General features: G+C 38.8%; 1 protein-coding gene across 2 annotated transcripts in view; it reads left to right on the top strand.

The window, feature by feature from the left end:
• The window catches only part of SPOCK1 (SPARC (osteonectin), cwcv and kazal like domains proteoglycan 1), a 392,633-nt gene that overhangs the window by 105,173 nt on the left and 264,768 nt on the right, over positions 1-22,692 (top strand). For both annotated transcript variants that reach the window (XM_083428897.1, XM_083428898.1), the window contains exon 3: positions 16,764-16,809. In XM_083428897.1, coding sequence (XP_083285023.1) covers positions 16,764-16,809 — 46 coding nt within the window. The remainder of the gene's footprint in view (positions 1-16,763; positions 16,810-22,692) is intronic.

Raw genomic sequence — 22,692 nt, 5'->3', positions numbered from 1 at the left:
CAACAAAGCATGAACTGTGAAGTACTTCATGGAATGAAACAAAAAATAGTGGTTTCACACAATGATTCAAGATATAAAGCTTTGTCCTCACACTCTAGGATAAAGAGGTGTTCCTTCCTGTATGAGTTAAATTGCCTTTTGCCACAAAAGTGAATGTTAAGGAGTGAGGCTCAACTAGCATCCTTAAATAGACCAGCAGGCCACCTTATGATTGGTTCTTCCACAAGCTCCTGGTCTCCCATTGCCACATTCTTTGAGGCTGCTACTTAACTCTTTTGAGGGCATGGAGACAGAACATTCTGTCATGCAGCATGTGAAAGTCTGTGTGGCTGTTAGTGTAAGAACACAAAGACTGAGGAAATGCATAAAAAGAAGGCATAAAGGGAACACATATAGTAGCAGGAGTACCAGGATATTCAATTGGAAAAATAGAAAAATCTAATTAAAGCGTGTGTGTGTGTGTGTGTGTGTGTGTGTGTGTAAGAAATTAAGGCCACAAATAGAGATGAGGCAGAGTCTGGAAGCAGTGAAGTTTGGAAAAGAATCTGAGCAAAGAAACCAGTTGATATAAAACTTCAATAGTCTAAATAAGAATATGGTTTTAATTTACTCTTACTCTTACTCTTACAAACGCTTGCCTGTTTCACTGGGCTGACACCTTTAGATCATGTTCCAGTCCTCTGAGTTCCCCCTTTCCTATCTCTTATGGCTTCCCTTTATTTCTCCAGCAGCTATCAAACCCAACAGAAAGCAGTGGTCATGGGCTACAAGTGACTATGGTTCAGTCTCTTATCCAGTTAGTATGCTAGTCTGATTTCTAATCAGCATCAGGAAGAAGTTTATTAACTGATTAATTTCCTGTCACAGAGCAACCTAAGTATTCAAGTACCTTCATCAGATTTCTAATATCAATGTTTTCCACTATCAGTGAAGCTCTGTATAATTATAAAATATGTGGAGTAGTACTGAGTGACCATAGCTAAAGATCCTTGAATCAAATTTGCTTTGTGTACTATTCTACACGCAAAGTTCACATGTGAACCTGATACTAGTTGACTGTCATCTAGAATTCATAATGATCCAGCTATTGTTGGAAGTTTAAGATTGTAGTTTCCTGCTGGATAATTTGTTGCTGTTTATTGATGGAGGAGTTGGGTTGGCTATCTCTGTGCAAATTCCCATACCTTTTTGTTTAAATTATTGGCTTGGTGTGCATGGTGTGCTCTTGTCTCTGACATGGCTATCAAAAAATAAAATGGATTCCGCTTGTGCTACTTGTATTAATACAGTAACATGGATTCATCTTGACCAATGTTTTACTGCTAAGCTTTCTGCTGAGAGGTTTTCAGGCATACAAGGAATCTAGGCATCTCACCTACCAGAAGCAATAATTTCTGTGCAGATTTGTGTTAGGGGTGGCACTGTTCTATCTATGAATTTTGAGAAGATGATAAGGTGATAATGACAGAACTTAGCATGATATTAAATTTGTGAATGGATGTAGAGAGGCATTAAAAGCTACCCAGCAAAGGCATCTAGACAGAGCAGTAATAATATTATCAAACTTTAGAGGAAAATAAGAGGAGGAAAGTTATTTATTAAGTATATTTTCAGCCTTTTTGATGTGTTCCAGTGGTTGGTTACAATATAATTGCACAAGAACCATTCCAGACACTTAAAGATATAGCATTGAAAGTTCAGTCATAAGAACTACCAGAAATGCAGTGATGGCATAAGTGCACAGACAAATGAATAGGTCTTTGCCTGGTGCCAAAATGCCAAAAGCATATATGATTCTAGGAGAGGTTATTCCAGAGTCAAAGTGTTACCACAGAGAAGTCCCATGTGATGAACTGATGTATTTCCCCTCAGTGGTAGGACCTAGGCATGTGGATACAAGGAGAGGCATTCCTTCAGATATCTGGTTCCCAAACTGTTTGGGAACTTCATCCTGGAAGCAAACAGGCAGCCAATGTAGATCTGTCAGGATTGGTGTTATATGACCACAGTTCTGAAAGAACTCAGGAGAAACAATAGGAATTAAGGGTTGGTAGGGACAAGGACAGTAGTGATCATCAGATAGCATCACATGCTGGAAAGGTGCTGGTGAGTAGAATAGCAAACAGTAACTTGGGGAGCTATTCATCTTGGAATAGATTGTTACCTGGCTATTGCATTACAACCCTTGAAGCATTTTCACACTCACCCTCCTTTCAGAGTACTCCCTTCAACACTTTCTCCTTCCAGAGCTGGCATTTTTTCAGGCTCTTCATCTTTCTTACAGTGTGTTCAGCACTGGCCAAGCTGAAAGCATAATTCATCACTGCCATTGCAGAAGACAGTGAGCCTTGGTATTGTGAGGAAACATGAGTTCACACCTAATAACGGGCTAAAAAAGATTAAATGAGATTTCCATTCCAGGAGATGGAAAGATATAAATTTAATATTAAAAGCAATAAGTTAAGTTGGGAAATAAGATTCAGGAATAATTCAACAGCTACAAAAGTATTGTCTGATTATGTAGTTTTTATGAGCTATCAAAGTTAAGTATTCAAGCGACAGTGGCTATGGTGGTAGGGTTGTTGTTTTTCAAAGGAAAGCATTTCTAATTAAACATACTTGATAATAAGACTAATTCAGTAAGCATGATGAACTAAGCAGGGGAATTGATCATGTATCTATGATAGCCATGGCTGGCAGAATTAAAGTGGATTTGGCAAGCTTATGCAATGAACTCGCTTCCAAAAATAAAAAATAAATATGGATTATTTTTTTTGCTGTTAGGTCCTGTAAGCTCTCCACAATCAAATCTCAATGAATATTCTATAAACAGTAGCCAGTTTATCACCTCCACACAAGCTTTGTGGAAACAAATCAGAAGGAATGCTGAAAGTGATCTAATTTGCAAAAGTGACAAACTATAGAAAGAAAGCAATGGTAAACTGTTACAGGAAAAACAACAAATAACCCTGTGATACTTTTAAAACAAACAAACATATCATAGCAGTAGCATTATCATACCAGAGACAAGAGTGGGGGAGAAATTAGATTCAGTTTGCATTTAAAGGCGAACATACCTAATTTACACTTATGTGAACTGAAACATAGCCATCCTTTGAAATTCACACTTCTCCAAATTTTGCAGTGCAGTTATCCACCCCAAATAACATGTACAACAATGCATATACTGGGGTAAAGAGTGCATATAAATGCATATATTAGTGAAAGGGATGTGAAGAAATGTGTATAGTAGCAGAAATTTGCAATAAATTGCTGATGATTTTCACAAGGACTTTCCTAAACAAGAAAGAAAGAAAACACAAACCAATGTGAAAATGTGGAGAGGTGAACCCAAGAGTGGTAAAATGAAAAATTAGAAAGACTGAAATTGACAGATTCACCCATCCCTAGCTGGAGCCTACGATTTAATATGTCATAATACTGTTGGCTGGTTAAGGAACTATATTCTAGATCAGAAAAGGTTGCCCGTCTTAGTTAATGTTTGAAAATATATTGTTATTCAATGGGGGGAGGGGAACACCCTACTAGTTTAATACAAAAGTTAAGTTTATCTCATGTTGGCTCAAGCTCTACAAGGCCAGGAAAGTGGAAGCTAAGGCTGATGTCTTAACAACAAACAACAACATTTAACTGCTAACCACATGGCATCTCATTTTCAGACTGGGAGGAAGCCTTTAAATTCCATTATGTTCAGTAGGCTAGCACAGACAAATTTGGTCCAGATCTGGAAGCCACCTTCACAATCTAAAAGCTCAGGCTCATAACTGATAGAGGTATCCTGGCTTCAGGACCACTTAGTCTCTCTTTCTTTCTTGCTGTTTCAAGATCAGTTAAAAATAAAGATTACACTTTAAAAACATGACATGGCATATTTACACAGTCTCTCATGCAACTAGTTAGTGCTTAGGATCCTTACAAGTACGGATACAGTAGCCCAGAAGTTTTTCAAGTTTATTGAAAGAAACTGGAGGTAGGAGAGGAAAGAGACACCAGCAAGTCATTGCCTGTGTAAATGTGTGCAAGTGAATAGAAATGACCATCTGCATTCAGAAAGATTTAATTCTGGATAAGTCTGCTTAGGATTGCACTTTGTTCTTCTTATGTGAGATCTTATAGTTAAATTGCACAGTGAGAACAGTAGCTTGTATATCCTTGTGACTGTAAAAAGAAAGTATTGTGTGATCTAGCAATGCATGTGCTCATTCTGCCGCTGCCGCAGATCATATGTGAACACATCCTTCTTGCAAAGAGAACAAAAAGTAGCTTTGCAAAATAACAGTGTGCTTTGTGCTAGGGGAAAATGTCAAAAATCAGACAGAATGCTTGTCATCCTTATTTTGCACCAAAAATGAAACTTACCATTTTGAAATGTCTTTACCTTTTCTGTCCATCCTGGAGAAATATGCTCATTACTGTGTTGTTGTTTTTACTGTGTTGTTCCCTGTTTAGGGAAATTTTTAATGTTTAATGCTGTATTTTGTTTTTAATATTCGATTGGAAGCCACCCAGAGTGGCTGGGGAAACCATAATAATAAATAAATTATTGTTGTTGTTGTTGTTATTCCTTTTAATACCTCATGTAGGAAATACCTCCAAAGGAGAGAAAAAATCTTTTTCCCATTTATACATGGTCTTCATGGCATCCATATTCATATGAGATCACTTTTTGCTACTTTACTTACTGGAGAAGTAAAAAGAGACAGGAAGGGTCTTGCAAGTAATGAATAGATATTCACAAATTTTGGAATCCTGAAGAGTTTTCAGGCAGAAGTGATCTGAACTCTGTGGTGGACAAGGAGCAGCACATGCTTCATATGCCAAGTTCAAAAGCCAACATCTTCTATTACAGCAAGCAGAGTTGGGAAAGATCCCTGTCCTGGGACCCTGGAGATATAGACTATAAGCCTGACTCTGTATGTGGCAGCTTCATCTGATTAGATGACCATGAGTCCAATTCCTAAAAATCCCTGCATCAAATAGCCATTCATTCCATGGTGTAGGGTCATTACCATTTTTAAGTCTGTTTCATATCATAAAACTGCTCTGGTAGAACATAGATAGTGCTATATGTTTAGGTAAAGTGCATGACAATGGTACTGTATTGTTCAGAGTGTTGTATGATCTTTGATGAAGGAAAAATTAAGGCCAGATTCAACTAACACGTACTAACATAAGTTAATGCAATAGACCTTTTCCCCCCTCCTCCCTTGCACCCCCACAGCTCCCCCACATCTGCTCCAAAGGGTCAGAAGAATCCCAGAACAGCATGCAGGAGAAGGAGAGAGGAGATTGTCTCATTGGGCAAACATAAATGTTTGCACTGATGAGACGATCTCCTTTGCATTAGTCAGCTCCCCCTTTTAGGAGGGGCTGCTTTGCGGGTGGGAATCCGGGTCCTCACAGCAACCCTGGAGTCTTATGTTGGTCACCTAGTTGTCGGGGCCGGGTATGATTTTTTCCACTTGGCAAAATTGGCTCTAGCCATTTGGTTTTTGCCTACCTAGTAGCAATCGTCTCAACTTTGTAAGGTTAGGTATTGGGTAAGCCCTATTATGGAAGGGGAGGTTGTTCCTCCGTCTGCCCCTCCACGTTAAGGGTATCCCGTTAAAGGGATCTGGGGGTGTGGTTCCTGTCCGAAGCCTGGGTGTGGGCTAGGGTCATGCCACAACCCCATCAGTGACCCTGGGGCTGCTCTTAATTTATGTACATCATAGGGCTCCCCCTTCCAGTGGTTGACCCTTAAGAGACTTCCTGCAGTCGGGCAGAAGTCAGGATATAGTCTTGCTTCACCCAATTGCCTAAGCCAAACCGCTCACATTTGTAACTGATAAAGTTGTGGCCTTATTTATCCCATTAACCCATATACTTGTGTTGGTGTATTTATTTTGGGGAGAGCTGGGGGGTCCAGGGCCTCGCCACACAATATTGTAGTCCATCCTTAAAGCTGAAATTTGTGTGCATTTTAAAATATTTGTCTATCACAAACAGCAGAAATTAGTTGGTCATTTATACAACTCCTTGAAAAACTTTCCACTTAGTGTTTTCAGTTATCTTTATTGAGGTAGAACACTTGTAACACTAAATGTCAAAATGAGATAAACTGGTTGTACTTGACTGGTATTTGTTTCCCTATAGATTTTAACCAGTGGGGCTTGTAGTTCTTTGTGGAACATAATTACAATTTGATTTATAATTTAACTTGCAGGGAACCATGACTTCTGGAGAGCACTCATTTTATCTGATATTAATTATTCTCAAAATGATTAAGAGTTAAGCCAATAAAAGCAAAACTTTGAGTTGCTTCCATAATACAAAGCAAAAACTATGGACATATATTTCATTACTGGCCATTGTTACCCTTGTTACTTGCTCTAGGTAGCTCAATAGTGAATGAGGTTTTAATTTTATGTTCTTCTTTGACCTCATATATTTAGATATCATTCATGGGGAAACCAAGAAATTACAGGCCTGTTAAAGTCTGTCATTACGTTAGTGAAAGGCATTATTAAATCTCAAATTCTAAGTATATAGGCCTTGCTGAGGACAAATCAGCATGGTTTCTGTAAAGAGCAGTTCTTTTCTGTAAAGAGCAGGGTTTTCTTAGAGAAGAAATGGCAGCCAGCAGCCACCAAAAGACCTAGGAGTGCCATGAACAGGTTCTGCAAACAAGCAATGAGCCAATGGTGGTTCCAGGGAGTTCTCATCCAACTAATCCTACAGTTTTAAGCTCCTCTAGAAAATGGTTTTGGAAAGACACAATTTTCAGGGAAGATAGTATAGGTGAGAGGAGGGATACTTAACTCTTGCCCGATATATCACTTCTTCACCACAGCGGCCATCTATCTAACTAGGGTTCCCAACCCATGTCTTTGTTAGGGATATGTGAACACAGTCTTGCTCACCCCCAAAATCGATGAGAATTTTTAGGGTGTTGCTATTGGATGTTAAAAGTAAAAAATCAATGCAAGGATGCTCAAAAGCATCAAATCTTATAAACCTTTAAAATCACCTTGACATCATAGCCTTAGGCTGTTATGCAACTAGACTGGGCCTGAGAGAGTTTGTATATTGGACTGCAACAGCTGGGATCCCATGCTATCCATAGTTTCTGCTTTGCAGAGGAGAAGTAGCTAGGGTTTGGACTGTCAGTTTCTCCTAGTTAGTGAAGAGACAAACATTTTATCTGCGGGAAGAGTCTATAATTTTAAAAGGCCTCGGAAATGAAGTATGTCAAAAAGGAAGAGGCTTAGAGGAAAAGTCTGGTTAATTATTAGATCCCAGATAAGAGACTCAGTGTCATACTGTGCAGAAGTGTATGATTTTATCTTCATTGTTTAGTAAAGTAAACAAAAAATTATATATTTATAAACTTATGAAAAGCAAACATTTATACATATAGACACATTCAAATGCATACCCAAAACATCTTCAAACTGGTGACTCTACTAAAATTTCGTAAGCAACTGAGGTGCAGCAACTTCAGAGATCTTGATTCCCCCAGATCTGTACTGCTATCCAAAATCGTCCCTGCCATATATATTTTGCATTATCTTTTCATGTGCACAAGTAGTATCACCTGACTTCCAACTGCCTTGGCAAATGTATCAGCATGTCTTCAATTATTCCTTTTGCCAAAGGGTGGATGGAGGGATTACAAGAAATATCCCAATAGTATATGCAATCCTTTCACTGTGGAAACCAACCTAATTGAATGAATATTCTCCACCTCCCAAGAGACAGGGCAGAAAATGATAGCTAGGAAAATTACAGTGTGCTTAGAAGGTTGAGAGACTAACCTCTCTTACTAGAGCAGGCTCAACTGGGAAATCTCCATTTGAATTAACAGGGGAAAATGTGTAATTTGCTGGTACTAGAGTTTGCTTTAAATGGGCATTAGACCTTAGGGAGATGTTTATGGTATAGGCTAGGTTGGTTTCAGCAAGCAGCTGCTCCAACCTTTCTTTGATGTCGAGATGATTTTCCATATTACAAAGCAAGGGCATCAAAAAGCACAGGTGTAACAAACAGCCTCAACGAAGATGGGTGCTGGGTATTGTGAATGATATTCTGTGTGTTCTACTAGATAAAGTTTTCACTGCACCCACAGAGCAGAGGTCTACAGTTAACTGTTTGAGGTAGCATTCATGTTTTAACAACAGCAAGGTATAGTATTTCAGGGAAGGCTACCCAGTGACAACTCACTCTTAGCTCGGAGGTTCAAAGCATGAGGAGGCATTTATGGAACAAAACTATTTTTTTATTTAATTATAGTCAATGAATGCTTAACATTTTCTGGTTTCAAAAGTTACAAACTCTTTACATAGGAACTTTTAAACAGCAGTCCTTTACAAACCAAGTCACAGGTAGACAACACCCCCCCAACTCTATCAGTGTCCTAACCAGCAACACCCACTCATCTTTTTCTTGGATTTAACTTGCCCTCAGGGAATGAAAACTGGGTTGCCCTGCCTAGCTAACTGCACACAGTTCTGATCCCCAACTGTCTACACTGTTAGTCCCTCTCCCACTGAGAGTCAAATCCCTATCTTTGAGAGCCAATTCACTATCTGTCCCTCCTGAGCCAGTGTGGTGTAGTGGTTAAGAGCGGTGGACTCGTAATCTGGTGAACCAGGTTCGTGTCTCTGCTCCTCCACATGCAGCTGCTGGGTGACCTTGGGCTAGTCACACTTCTCTGAAGTCTCTCAGCCCCACTCACCTCACAGAGTGTTTGTTGTGGGGGAGGAAGGGAAAGGAGAATGTTAGCCGCTTTGAGACTCCTGGAGTGTAAGGCGGGATATCAAATCCAAACTCTTCTTCTTCTTCTGACAGATATGTGCTAAGAAGACTGCTCAGAAAGTCCCTATCTGCCTGTTAAACTGTCAGCAGCTCATTTAAATTCCACAGCCACTCTCCTGATTGGCTGATTGCCTCAGCAGCTATCACTGCTTCAGCTCCTATGGTGTTATTGATCTACCTGGAAAGTAATGGTCAGCTGGCCTTGGTCTGCCGTTCCAGGACACTGATGCACAAAAGGCCATTTCTTGCCATTTACTTAATGCAAAATTAAGATTAGCATTTCAGTCCCCAAATATGAGAATGTATTGAGAGTAGTACACTCGCTCTAGAGCTCTTTTATTCATCTCATTGCTGCTAGATTAGTGTACAATGGATAACTGCAATTTATCCGACATTTATAGTCCTATTTAGCTAATGTTTTTGCTATTCATAACCTAAGCATTTTATGTAAGCTTCCTTTTTTTGACAAGTTTGCAAAACATCTGTGAAATGTGTTCCTATGTAATAAAGAGTTTACTTGCTTCAAGGAGTTTAATTATCAGGTTTATAAAGCAGAAGTTAAAAAAACAAGAATGAGATTCTGGGTTGAGTTGCATAAATTTGTAACTCATAAAAGTTAATCTGAGCAAGTAATTTTTTGTGATTTGATTTGACTTTACTTCTGTTGTGATCTCTATGTCTAGGATAGTTGCAGGAGAAGTTAAAGCTAATTTCATCCTTGATGGTAAGGGGCAAAATACAGGCTGAAATCTTTTTAAGCAATCTATAAGCTGTTCCAGGGGCCTTTTCTTAGATGAAGAGTGGAACAAACATTATTTTAATAAATGCTGATGGTGCTATGCCACTTGGTATGTGTACATTGAACATTATTAATGCTGCTACCCACGCCCACCTTCAAAGCTTTCACTCTGGTGTCTTACATTAGCAAGTATAATGTTCTGAAGACAAGTGTGTGAAATACAGGTGAAACTCAAAAAATTAGAATATTGTGGAAATTCAATTTGAAAGGTGAAACAAATATATGAGATAGACTCATGACATGCAAAGCGAGATATGTCAAGCCTTTATTTGTTATAATTGTGATGATCACGGCGTACAGCTGATGAAAACCTCAAATTAACAGAAATTAACCTCTCAGAAAATTAGAATATTAAATGAAATCAGCAAAACAAGGATTTGCAAATAGAGCAATCCTTCCCAGCACCCAAAAGCTGCTGAGAACTTTTGAAAGAAAACATTCACTAATTGATGTGCAAAAGTGGAGAACGGAACTTAAGATTTGAAAAATGAGAAAGTGAAAGAAACAAAAATGGACAGATTCTCCTATCCCATACTATGAGCAAGAATGAGTACTGCTGCCATAATACACTTGGACTCAAAAAGACAACTGCAGTAAAAGTAAGTCAAAATAGAATAAATAAGAAAAGAAGAGCTTAGGAAAGGTAGGCAACAAGAGTTTGGGTGTATTGATTGGAATGAGGAACACAAAAGAAACCTCCAGAGAATCCCACCAGAACTCTTCTTGCATCCTGCTCCTTAGAGACAGAACTTTCAAAAGAGAAAGAAACACTGAAGAGCAAAGTTCTTTATTTCATCAGCACCTCTTCTTCCCAAAGCACTGTGATTGAAGAGCACTGATAAAATTATTCCCTCAGATTACAAAATAGATTTGTAATCTGTTATGGAACCCTCCCTTTCACATTTTCCCCGTACAGTAAGCTTAAATACATAGTTTGACTTTTTAGCAGATGCACTGTAATTGTGTCTTTGACACCCACATCCCCAGTGCACCACAGAACGCTTCAGGGGACATTGCTTTGGTTGAGGGCATGTTGGACAGATCCTGCTTCACCTTGAACAACATTATTCTCCCTCCAAAGCATTCTGCTTGGGATTCATCTGGATCCCTGCACACCACTAAGATTAACATATTCTTCATATAGCTGATTTATAACTATTGATATACTTAGTAGATAGCATACAACTACTAATATTGTTTAAATTAAAGCTTGTTACTGCATTGCAAATGTTTTAAAGAAAATTTTAAACATTTAAAAATTGTATGTTTCAATATATTACAATTTATTAATTATTCCCAATGGTTTATAATCCTCTCACCTTGCTGCTTTCATTACATAAATGTTACATGTCTAAATAATATGTACTGTTGATGTAAAGGTAAAAAAGGGGAAAGAAAGGTAAAGGTGGTGCTGTGGTCTAAACCACAGAGCCTAGGGCTTGCCAATCAGAAGGTCAGTGGTTTGAATCCCCGCAACGGGGTGAGCTCCTGTTGCTCGGTCCCAGGTCCTGCCAACCTAGCAGTTCGAAAGCACATCAAAGTGCAAGTAGATAAATAGGTACTGCTCTGGCGGGAAGGTAAACGGCGTTTCCGTGCGCTGCTCTGGTTCACCAGAAGCGGCTTTGTCATGCTTGCCACATGACCCGGAAGCTGTGTGCCGGCTCCCTTGACCAATAAAGCGAGATGAGTGCCACAACCCCAGAGTCATCCGCGACTGCACTTAACAGTCAGGAGTCCCTTTACCTTTACTAGTCACTTGTACTAGTGAATTAAGATTCAAAATGCTCAGACGGGCAAAGACCCTACTGAGGCCACTACTGATCAGTTACTTTTAGGGAGTATAGTTCTAATAGTAATTAGCATTGGGGGGTTTTCTCCCCCCCCCCCTTTTCTAACTTCACAAAACATAGGACTTAAAAAATTCAGGTCCAGGTTTATCCACAACTATGGCAAAATCATTCAACATATAACATTAAGAGCTCATGAAAGATAAGCTCATTTCTGTTTAGTTTGCCTATACTTGTCAAGCATGACATTTTATTACAGTTTTGTTTTTTTTAAATAGAATTTTATTGCCTACAGAACTGTATATTTATTTAGGTAATGGAAATAGCTAGATGTCTTGCATTGGAATTTAGAAAGTATAAATGGATATTCTGATTTTAAATTTTGTCTTGCATCAAATGTATCTTTGAATTGTTGGGGGGGGGACTGAAAAATGTTTGTATTCTTTCCCAATATTTAAATTCATTCTTTTATGTTTCCTCATTTATTATGCTAACGTCATCAGGAAGTTGAGGTATGTTTGCTTCTTCTTGTTAACAATTGAATACCTAAAAGGTACTGCATGGCATTTTATACACAGTCAACATTTTAAATAATGGTTTAGCCTCTTTGTTCCAAAACTTGTTCATTTTCTGGTCACTGGTCTATGAAATAGACTGGAAAGTATTGAGCAATAGTTCGTTCTGTTTGGAAACTATATCAGGTGGTATTCAACTAAGCTTTCCTCAGAGTAGACCCACAGAAATGAGCAAAATGTAGCTTAATGCTGCCCATTAAACATTACAGAAGTTTGTCATCCCTGGTTTAACATCTGGGTACAAAATGGCTCTAGGCAAATTGATCCAGTAGGGAGGGAAGATCAAACTGGTACAGGCATTTAATCACACAAACTTCACTGAGCACCCCTTGGGCTTTTCCAGTGCTCAGTTAATAAAGCAGTAATAGCACAATAAATGCCGTTGTTAATCTTTATTTATTTAAAATATTTATAAAGTGTCTCCCATTAATATAGTATCACCACGTCAGTGTACAAGAAAGCATGTCATTTTCTACATGCTAAAAGTTTATATATCAGAGAAGGTTTCTCTAAAAACAAAAACAAAACCTCCCCACAGTTCCCTTATCTATGTATTTCCCCCCCTACACAAACATGCTTTTAGTCCTAAGAGACTTTGAGTTTTATTGAACATAGCATTAAAACTAAGGTTCCATCAGTGCCCCTCCTCCCCCTGTGTGCTCCCTAAATCTGTTGTTGGAGTTTCCCCAACTTTCCAGAGCAGAACTGGGGATAGCATTCTCATCACACTAGATGGAATCATTGTGCTGCCTTCCCCTACAGTGCAGTGGGTTAAATGAATAGGTTCCTCTCCATTTAGATAGTGTAAGTAATGAATAGCTTGGGGAAGAAAAGACACCTAAGAAATACTAAAGCATTGTATTTTGTATAGGAATAAATTAAAAGCAATTAAGCTTAAAGTGGGGGTCAGGTCTAATAATACTTTTTGTGAGAGGGAAATATGCTTCTGAAAGTCATTTGTTCAGTTGAGCAGTAAAACTTCGTAGTAGTGAATCCACTGCATTAGAAGGAGCCCTGGGATGCAGAAGCTGCTAAAATAAAATGATGCTAGTTTAGAATCTGTACATTGAAAATATCTTCTTATTCTTAACTAGCTGTCATTTCCCACTTCATGTTATTAGATCTGCATTTGATCAATTTCCCACTCCAGCACACACTTTTTTATATACCGCTCTGCCCTTTGGTAAACCACTTTGAGGTTTTATTACAATCAGGAGGTATGTGGATCTTATGGAAGGAAAAGAACCCATTAGTAGCACCTTCACAATATGCCTAATGCCCTATAAATTAGCAAGTTGCGCACAAATTAAGCAAGCTTTTTCTGTAGGCTTGCAATCAAACAAAAAGGCACAATGATATTAGGGCGGAAATGGAAGAATGGTAAAAAGGGGTTGAAGAGCAGCAGTTGGGAGAAGCAAGAATGTAAAGGACTTTTTACTTCATTGTAAAAGAGAGTCAGCTGCTAAATGGAAGAGCACTCCAGGGAATGAGAAATGGAAGTAGGTGGGGAATAGAAAAAGTATACTTAGGTTTAACTAGGAAATTGGTACCTTTAGAGTGAAGGCTTTAGGAAGAAGTGTGTATAGAAATAAGAGATGATAGAGAGGGGAAAAGATAATGCAAAATTATTTAAATACAAGTAGCTTAAAGCACTGATGAGAAGGAAGAGGAAGCAAGTGACAGGAGCAGTATAACCAGAGTGGGGATGGGAATTGCATGAGCTGAAAGGCAAGTAGAATATATTAGGCAGGTGGCAGAGTTGAATACAGACTACAGAATTTTGAGAGCTGAAACAGCAAAACCAACAAGAAGAATGCTACAGTTTATCTGTGCAGAAAATGGAGAAAATAATAATGACCATGAATAAGCGCAGTCTACTTCATTTGGTAGTGAATTGTTTACCTTAAATGTTAAGACTTTGAAAGACCATGGACATATGGAGGAAATGAGAATGCCTAGATTTTGAGCTTGAGGAGAAAAACAATATGAACACGTACAAGAGAAAGTTCTGCATAAGGAGGAAAAAATCAGAAGCTCAATTTTGACCCAAATTAAGTTTGAGAAACTGGATATTATTCATATGAATAGAAGGGTATCAGCAAACCGCAGGGGGTTGGAACATGAAAAGAAGAAATGGCTTGGGTGTAGGTTAGTATAGCTGCAACTCAATATAAATGTGGTATGTGAGAGCAAATAAGCAGATGGAAGAGCCAAAAGGGAGAATGTCAGGGGTGAAAAGAGAAAGGCACAGTACACAGTTCTTTCAGAAAGGAGAAGAGGTGGTTAAGCAGAACCATTGTTAGAAACACTGAAGTAATGACAAGAAAGTTACTGCTTAACTCCAATATCCAAGCAAGCAATGGAAGTGGGTCAGTCAGCTGGACTGGAGGCTAAAGAACCAGAAGAAGGAATACAGAGAAGAAATATTGCTGCAATAAGATTATTAGAAATAGAAGTTAGAGAGTGAAAAGAACTAAAACCAATCTGAAAACGAAGACGACCTATGGAAAGACTATACTTTCTAGAATTATCTCTGTACTGTCAAATGAGAGCTGTACTCAAACATATTTGGCCAAGTGAACTGTGAGGAGCAAACCTTTTCTGAGCTAGAAGCAAGTGGGCAACGTTGCATTCATGTAGCTGTTGCTTGCTAATTTTTTGACCCTTACGCTTTCTTTCTCTAAGTGGGTTGGAGGAAGAGAAGATAGGCTGAGCGGCTTAAAAAAAAAAAGGTGACAACATTTGGAAAGTAAGACATTGTAAAAGAGCAGTATCCTCAAGAAAGAGAAGATCAATGAGAGAGAATGAGAATCAAAACACTTTTTTTGGTGTAACAAGGGTAGACTTACAGGAATGAAAGAGAGAACATATAGAGAATAATTGTAAATATGCAATAAAAAGGAATGCTAGGGCAATGGATGTCAGGAAGCAAGAGAAAATTGAGTGAGGGACATGAGTAGTAGAGTGGAAAGAGAGAATCATGAAAGACAAATATGAGTGAATAATCACAGGGGGAAAAGCAAATAGTGGAAACTCAGCCAATACAGGAGAGGAGGAGGAGGAGGAGGAATGTAGATGGGGGTAAAGGGAATGGATTTTTAAAATGCTTTCACCAAAAACTTCTGGAAGAAAGGATGAAAGGAGCAAGTGAAGAAGTTATACATAGTCCATAGAAGCAGCGGACTGAAATGGAGAAAGAGATGAAGAGAAGCTCTCAGAATCAATTGACTGAAGGTTGCAAAAGGGACAAGTAGCAATCATTTTGCTTCATTAAGAGATAATAATTTGTTTTTTATTTGAACAAATTGATGTCCATTATTAGTGATACTCAGAGTAGACTCACTGAAATCAATAGATTTAATAACTTAAATCCATTGATTTCAATGGTCTACCCCAGAGTGTATTGGATATAATTCAAGATCACTAAAATTACCATGTGCAGTATGACTAGACAATAGCAAGGCAACTTTAATTCATTTTTAAAAATGTAGATAAATGTAGGGGATGGGGAATGTACTAAGGTTGACTAGTTAAACTGTTAAATTAAAGACAGCTCACTAAATCCTTTGCTTGTTAAGTAGTTGAAAATATTGGGGTTTTTTAAATGTCATTTGCATGCCACCCTTCATGACTTCTTTATTATCCCAGAGTGCTTTACAGGAGAGGAATACCTAGTAAAAAAACCACCAACCTGTAGTATTTTTATCATCTCTGGCACAAAAATATGAGGCCTACACCCAGTCATTTCTCTCCCATGCAGGATATGCACACCCAGGAAGAGCCATTTGCCATGTTTACAAAATCTGGTATTGTGAATTGGAATCCTGTGCATCTTGAGGAGTAGGAGAAGACTTAGCTAATAGCAGCCAGTGTGTGGCCCTGTTGAGAAAGGAAGCAACCTCTGCCTCTGTTTGTCTTGTGTTCAATACTTGCACAATATTACAGTTCCTTATGCATAGCTCTTAAACAGATACCTTACCACAAAGGCCAGTTTCACAGACTTCATTTGTAAATATGTTGCTAGTGCTGATTTCTACAGGTATACATGCCAGAGACAGAGGAAAGTTCACTTATCACTAACGTGTGTAATGGGTAAAAGAACCTTTGCTATCAAATTTAGTCACTGCAATTCATAATGCCTTTGCTTTGAATATGAATATCAGCAAATTAAAAAGCCCAGCTGTAATATGAAGCATTATTACTTCCAGAGTTTTCCTCTAACTCAGATATAACCCAAGTTAACTCTCTTCCTTTCTCAATCCATTCCAGGTATAAATTTTGGAGTGGAGTAAGGGAGAAAAGTGAGCTGGTTATGAGGAAGGATTTCAACCATGTCATTCTCCACATTATGTCATTGGGTGTGCAATGATATCCTGAAAAAGTTTGGGATTGCACTCAAAAATAACCAAGCTCTCTGCTGACTTTAAAAGACAATTGGTTGGGCTAGATGAGCCCAAAGCCAAGAGGAGTTTTCCCTTCACTGGTTAGGCTTCTTTGAAATTCCCTGGATATATACACAACCCTGGAGCCACTAAGATAGCACAGTATTTTGAGTTGTGAAATATATCTTCATTTTCTGTGTTATATTTTGTGTGTATATGTTTGAAAGCAACATTTTAAATTTTTAAACTTTGTTTTATCTTGAGGCCAAACAGTAAATGGATTACAGAAAAAGAGCTTTGCATATTTGTTTAACAAAGAAATAAATAAAAGACTTGCCCAAAAGAATACCTACATTTCATTTTAACAGTTTAACTGTTTTCACTCCTATTTTCTTCCCTTTAGGATGATTATTTCAGAAACTGGAATCCAAACAAGCCTTTTGATCAAGGTAAAAGAAATATTATATTCACTCTATATAATTGCTTTGTTTTATAAGTATCACTATCCATATTGCTTGGTTTCCCAACAACATAGCTTCACCTATTAGTTTAAGACAGCTACTGACAGGAGCAGCCAGCCTGGCTTATTTCGTAGAAATTGCTTACAAGGGTACCTGCACATTTTGCTTCACAACTTCCTTTTCCAGGAGGGCTAGAACCTTAAAAACACTAAAGAAAGCAAATAAATCTTAGCATCTAGAAGCTCTGCCCAGGAGCACCAGTGAAGGCATTCACAGTTATCGTAGTGACTGTGGGCGCTAGGTTGGTGACCCCAGATTAAACAATAAAGTTCCATTCATTCAACTACACTGTAGTCTCACTGAATTCATATTATTACAAAGGGTCAAAGTAGTTGCAACATGGAATTAGGATCTTCTGTGATACTTCTTTTACTCATTAGCAGCCCAGTGGGAATGCTTTGAAAACTGAGAAAGTGGTGCTTTGGAAGAGAGTGTCTAATTTACTGTTGTGCCTTTCCCCCATATAAATTAGGTACTTTCTCATGAAGACTGGTGCTTTACATGTTCTGTAAAGATCTCATTTTTTTGCAGTAACCTTTCTATGATCTCTCATCTGTATTGGAATAGTGTTGTAAAAGTAAAAAAAAAAAAAAATGCACTGCAAAAAAACCATGCATATTTGTTATATTTTGTGATTGTTTCCCTTGTAATATCTTTAAATACATTTTGTCAAAGTTGCCAGTTTATGATGAAACAATTGTGCCAAACATGGCTTTAGAATTTCAGCATCATCATCTGCTGTACTTTCATTTTTCTTGCTACATTTCTGTTCTTTTCCCCTTTTCCTTTTTTTGTGTGCTTCTGTGCAAGCGATATTTTAGCTTGCTTCCTCATCTGAAAATAAAAGGTCACCGTAAACAATAGTGTAATGCTACCCCTGGAAAGACTGCTGTTAAATGCAATTTTTGTTTCATTGTGAGTGCAAAAAAAATCTCTCACAGCAAAGAGTACACCCATCAAATGTGCTAAAGGAAAAGGTGTCAGAGCTGTCTTGCTCTCATGTGCAGTATACAGAAATAAAAGAGTCAGTGCTGTGATGCAGTACCATATGTTGGCAAGGAAATACTGGTAAAGCCTTGATGAAATCTATCACTCAAGAAAACAATGTTACCAAATGATGGAATCATTAACCTAGCAGACCAGAACTCACCTGCCTTGAGGAAAGTAAAATGGTAAGGAATATCTGGCCTGCCATTACTCTATAAATTCATATAGCCCAATAATAACCTGCCTATAACGGTAACATATGCCTGGATTCGTAAAGAATGTAGTGCAGCACAGTATATTTACGATCCATTTCTAGTCAGATCACTTTTGGTAAATCACAGATTGATGGAAGCCACAAGTACTTTAGGAAAGGTATTTAATAAATTCTGATTGGCTGGAGCACACAGAGATTCTACATGTGGGTAGTTTAGAAGTTTATCATGCATGTAGAATTTCCAGAGACTCTACAGCAGTTTCTCAAACTTTTAGATCCTCCTCCGTCCTTAATGCCTGACTCTGGCTTCCAACCCCTTTATCTTTGTGCTGTCATCTGTTGTACAGATGAACATGCCAAGATCCTTAGTTATAACCTCATTTATACAGCCTGTTGCTGCTGCTTGTGTTGATCTGTAGGATACTAATCTGAACACTGGCCCTATAAGAGGAATAGAACATATCTCTAATCCTATCCATAGACTATAGTCAGGAAAATACCATTAACCACAAAGTGACTACTCTCTCTAGCTCCTTTCTTTTCAAATCATATTAGGATGTTAGGAAAGTGGGGGTGCTGTCACAGCCCTTGCGTTCAGTCCTCTGTCAGGGATATAGAATGCACCCAAGTTTTGGCTGGAGGTCAGGAAGGCATTACTTGCTTAATGAACATACATATCCATGTTCCCTTCAAGGGGGAAACCACCATATTGAGAACCCCTTCTATACAGGGTTGTGCAGCAGATTCTTTCCAGATCTCATACTGAGCAGATAATAAGGCACATTAGCAGTCCTGCTGGGGTTGTACATATCAGTTTCTGCCAGTTGAGTAAAAAGCAAAGAATCTGCAACCATTCAACTGGAAAGTAGTTTAAGTGCATATTATAAAGTGATGGGTACCACACTAGATTTCTAACAATGTGACGACCACATTTCTCCCTTAGAAATTAACATTTCTGCTGCATCCAACAGCACGGCAGAAGAATACCATTCTGCACTGGTGTCCTGAAAACCCTTAAATAAGAAAAAAATAAAGCTGCTTGAAATGGTTTTTCATTAAGACTCTGTTACTAGCAAGGAGAACATGTGGGACAATTAACCTTCCCTGGGTCTTGCCTCATTAAAATTTTAGCAGATGCTATTGATCATCTTTACACTGCATGGTGTCTACTGCAAACAAGCACTGCTGGCACTCTGGCATATATAAGAGGACAGCTTCCCAGGATGGTGACCAGCATTATAAAGCATGCAGTTTTGTAAATTACTATGCAGTAACCAACCAGTTCCATTACAAATTTTAAAAATCCCTGACATTTCACTGGCACATTACAGACAAATAGTATTCTCTTCCATATTTATTGCTGTATTATGTGATGTACATCACAGTAGTTACTGACCAATAGGTGTCTGATGAAGTGCTAAAAGTATCCTTGAGATCCAATCATTTCTACAAAAATAGCTGAATTGTGCTGTTGTTCTGCCCTGGAATTTATCTCCTGTGTGTTTCTGGATGCAACTTAAGGACAATCCACTCATGCAAGTTTCAGGTTTGCCACTACTGGAATACCAATGAAATACATCTCTGTTTGGATTAGATGTTCAACAGAATGTCTGTAGGCTACCTAAATCCCTTCTTAAGCCTTGTGTTTCCTGGATTTAAATTTGGTTTTTTTGTTTTTCATTGTTGATTGGCACAGGAATTACTTTCCTCTGTGGACATACAATGATTGGAATGTGCAATTCTTAATGCATAATTATCTCGTTTATGCAAAGCAGGTATTTGTGAAAGGACTCACCCATTTTCTAACTGGTACATAATCTCAAGCTTCCTGGCTGTATTATGTGGTGATTGAATGTGCGTGTGTAATGGTGATGTGTGTTGGGGTGAGTTCAGGAGAGCTCAGTTTCATTCTTTACTGAAATGTGACCATTTTATATAAGTAAGCCTTATGCTCCTGCATTGCATTGCTGGTTTTTATTGTCTTGTATTTCCTGGGATGCTAATGTATTTGTGCTCTTGGAATTATAATGATGTCAAGTTCTCTCTCATATTTGTAATTGCCTTACTTTCAAGCTGCTAATCAGTTTGCTGTTATTGTGAACGCCACGTTTCCTCTCCAGGGCTTCTGAAGCTAGTCTGCACATTTTCTCCCCCTCTCTCTAAAAATCCAAAGCACAGCTATTGCACTCTGACATATAATCAGTGACCTGTTTAAAATTATTGATTTAAGCTGTTCAGAAATCAGACTTCATAAAGTGGGCAGTTTTAATACAGATAATTGACTCTTGGCAGTTAGGTCCTGTTACCTTAGGCCAAAATAAAGCGGGGCAGGGAATGATAGTGTTGTTGATACAATGCTACACAACATACACCTCTGTATGCCCTAATCATTAAGAGTTTCATTTCAAAGCCTCCGTTGTTAGATGGGCCACGTAATCCTTCTTCCATAGTTTCCCATCATCAGAATACCACTCTGGGAGCTCCAAGTACATGTGAAATGAAGTCAGAGAAAAGGGCCCCATGTCATGTGTCTTATAGTCGCCCTATATGGGGTTTTATATTGGTGGTAGTGTGCTGTGAATGGGAGTTGTTATGCCATATCCTATGCTCTGCCAAGGCAATATTGGTAGGATGGAATCATAGAATCATAGAATCATAGAGTTGGAAGAGACCACAAGGGCCATCGAGTCCAACCCCCTGCCAACCAGGGAACACCATCAGAGCACTCCTGACATATGGTTATCAAGCCTCTGCTTAAAGACCTCCAAAGAAGGAGACCCCACCACACTCCTTGGCAGCAAATTCCACTGTCGAACAGCTCTTACTGTCAGGGATGGAAGGTGACCGGAGGTGGCTACTTTGTTTTGGGAGGTAAATTCCTTACACCAGGTTGGCAGCTTGTCTAAAGCTTTGCAGCCATGTTCTGGGTGCATAGAAGATTTGGCATAAGTGTGCTCTTACGCTGTCCCATCTACAGCTCACCCCAATTTCATCAGCATACTTTCACTGGTGAAATAGCTCTGCAAGCAGAGTATTCTACAGGTACGTCAGAGGAGTTCTACTGGCAGATCTGTCAGGCCAGTAGCATATTTCGAGTTCCACCAACATAATTAGGCTTCTGCCACTTCCCAATATACCTGTGCTGGTGGATCGGACTGCACCCTGAAAGTCTCACATAATTGATGAGTAATCAGCAGAAGTACGTAGTTCTAATTTCAAAGTCTGGGTTCATTTTAATGCTGGGAATGTGTATTCTTGACTGTTCGCTGTGACTAGGAAGTAGGATTGGGGGATAGGAATTGCACAGGTGGCAGGTTTGCAAACTTGAAGTCTTATTCCTGAATTTAAAGTGGAGGGGGGAAATATATTGGCAGAATATGTTTATAGTCATAAAATGGGAGGGATTTATAGCCAACAATTAAGCTATTAAAATAACCATTAGGATTCTATTCTCCTCTGAGATTACAATATTGACTCGCTTTTCTCCCCTTAGAGAATGCGGGAATTCTTTCACTTCATATGTGAGGACTTGACAGAGAATGAGAGAACAGGTACACAGGCAGGAGGATGAAAGGGAGATTTTTCTTCCACTCTTAGCCCCGTAGACTAACAATGGCGCCCAGTAGAGATAAAGAAAACTCAAGGGTTGGAAGCTTAGAAGCCGCAACACTCTATGCTCTTTTGCTCTTGGACGTAACACATTCAGAATTAAAGATAGCTCCAGGGACTGGAAAAGAAACCAACAATCTGTACTTTGTCCAAAGCAGTTGTGGATTTGAGCCAAAAGAGAAGCGCACAATGGAGGTTACTTCTGATATTATGGAACATAGCAGTTACAAACAAATGCAGGTGGCCCACACTTCCTCCATGCTTCCACATCTTTCCTCCTTCATTCAGAATAAAAGGTTCAGATTTATATTGTAAGCCACTCTGTGATCCATGGTATAGAAATGAAATAAATAAATAACTTTTCCAAATGAGAATATGCCTGTACCTGCCCCTGAGAGTGGAGGGAAGATGCAGAAGTTTGGCTTTGCATGATAAAAGAGAAGTGCAGGGTATTTGCACTCGTCTCTGCCTGCCACCCATGTCCCATGATGATGGAGGTTTATTGCCTGCTAAGATAAGGAAATATGTACATAGGCCACAAATGCACCCCTGGTTGCCCATTGGCAGGAGGTGTGACTTCACTGTCTTATTTCATGTTCCTAGAAGAGCAGCAAATACAGCTTAGTCGAAATACCACTGCTTGCCCTTCAAGTCATTCCAGAACTTGGGTGTTGTGTAAATGTACCATATATCCCAGTTGTGCAGCCTGAGCCCCCCCCCCCCGCGCTTTTTTTGCGAATAGTGTCCTTCCTGTCATTTTTACTACAGCTGTTCTGCTACTGCTCATTGAACTACATTATAGGGCCGGCTCTCAAACATAAAGAAACCCATTAAACATGCTCTATGGACTTGAACAGTTCACCTTGTTACATTTGAGTCCTGATCCCTGCAATCATTTCCTCTCTTTTTTAATAAGATGGTGTCAGATTTTAAAGAAAGAGCTGGAAAAGTGGTTGTATACCTTTGCTACATACTTCATAAGTACAAGAGAAAAAGTCAAC

The sequence above is a fragment of the Podarcis tiliguerta genome (assembly GCF_965153285.1).
Source record: "Podarcis tiliguerta genome assembly, chromosome: 2".
Lineage (NCBI taxonomy): Eukaryota > Metazoa > Chordata > Lepidosauria > Squamata > Lacertidae > Podarcis > Podarcis tiliguerta.
Note: the sequence above shows the minus strand (reverse complement) of the source record. Positions and strands in the feature narration are given on the sequence as shown.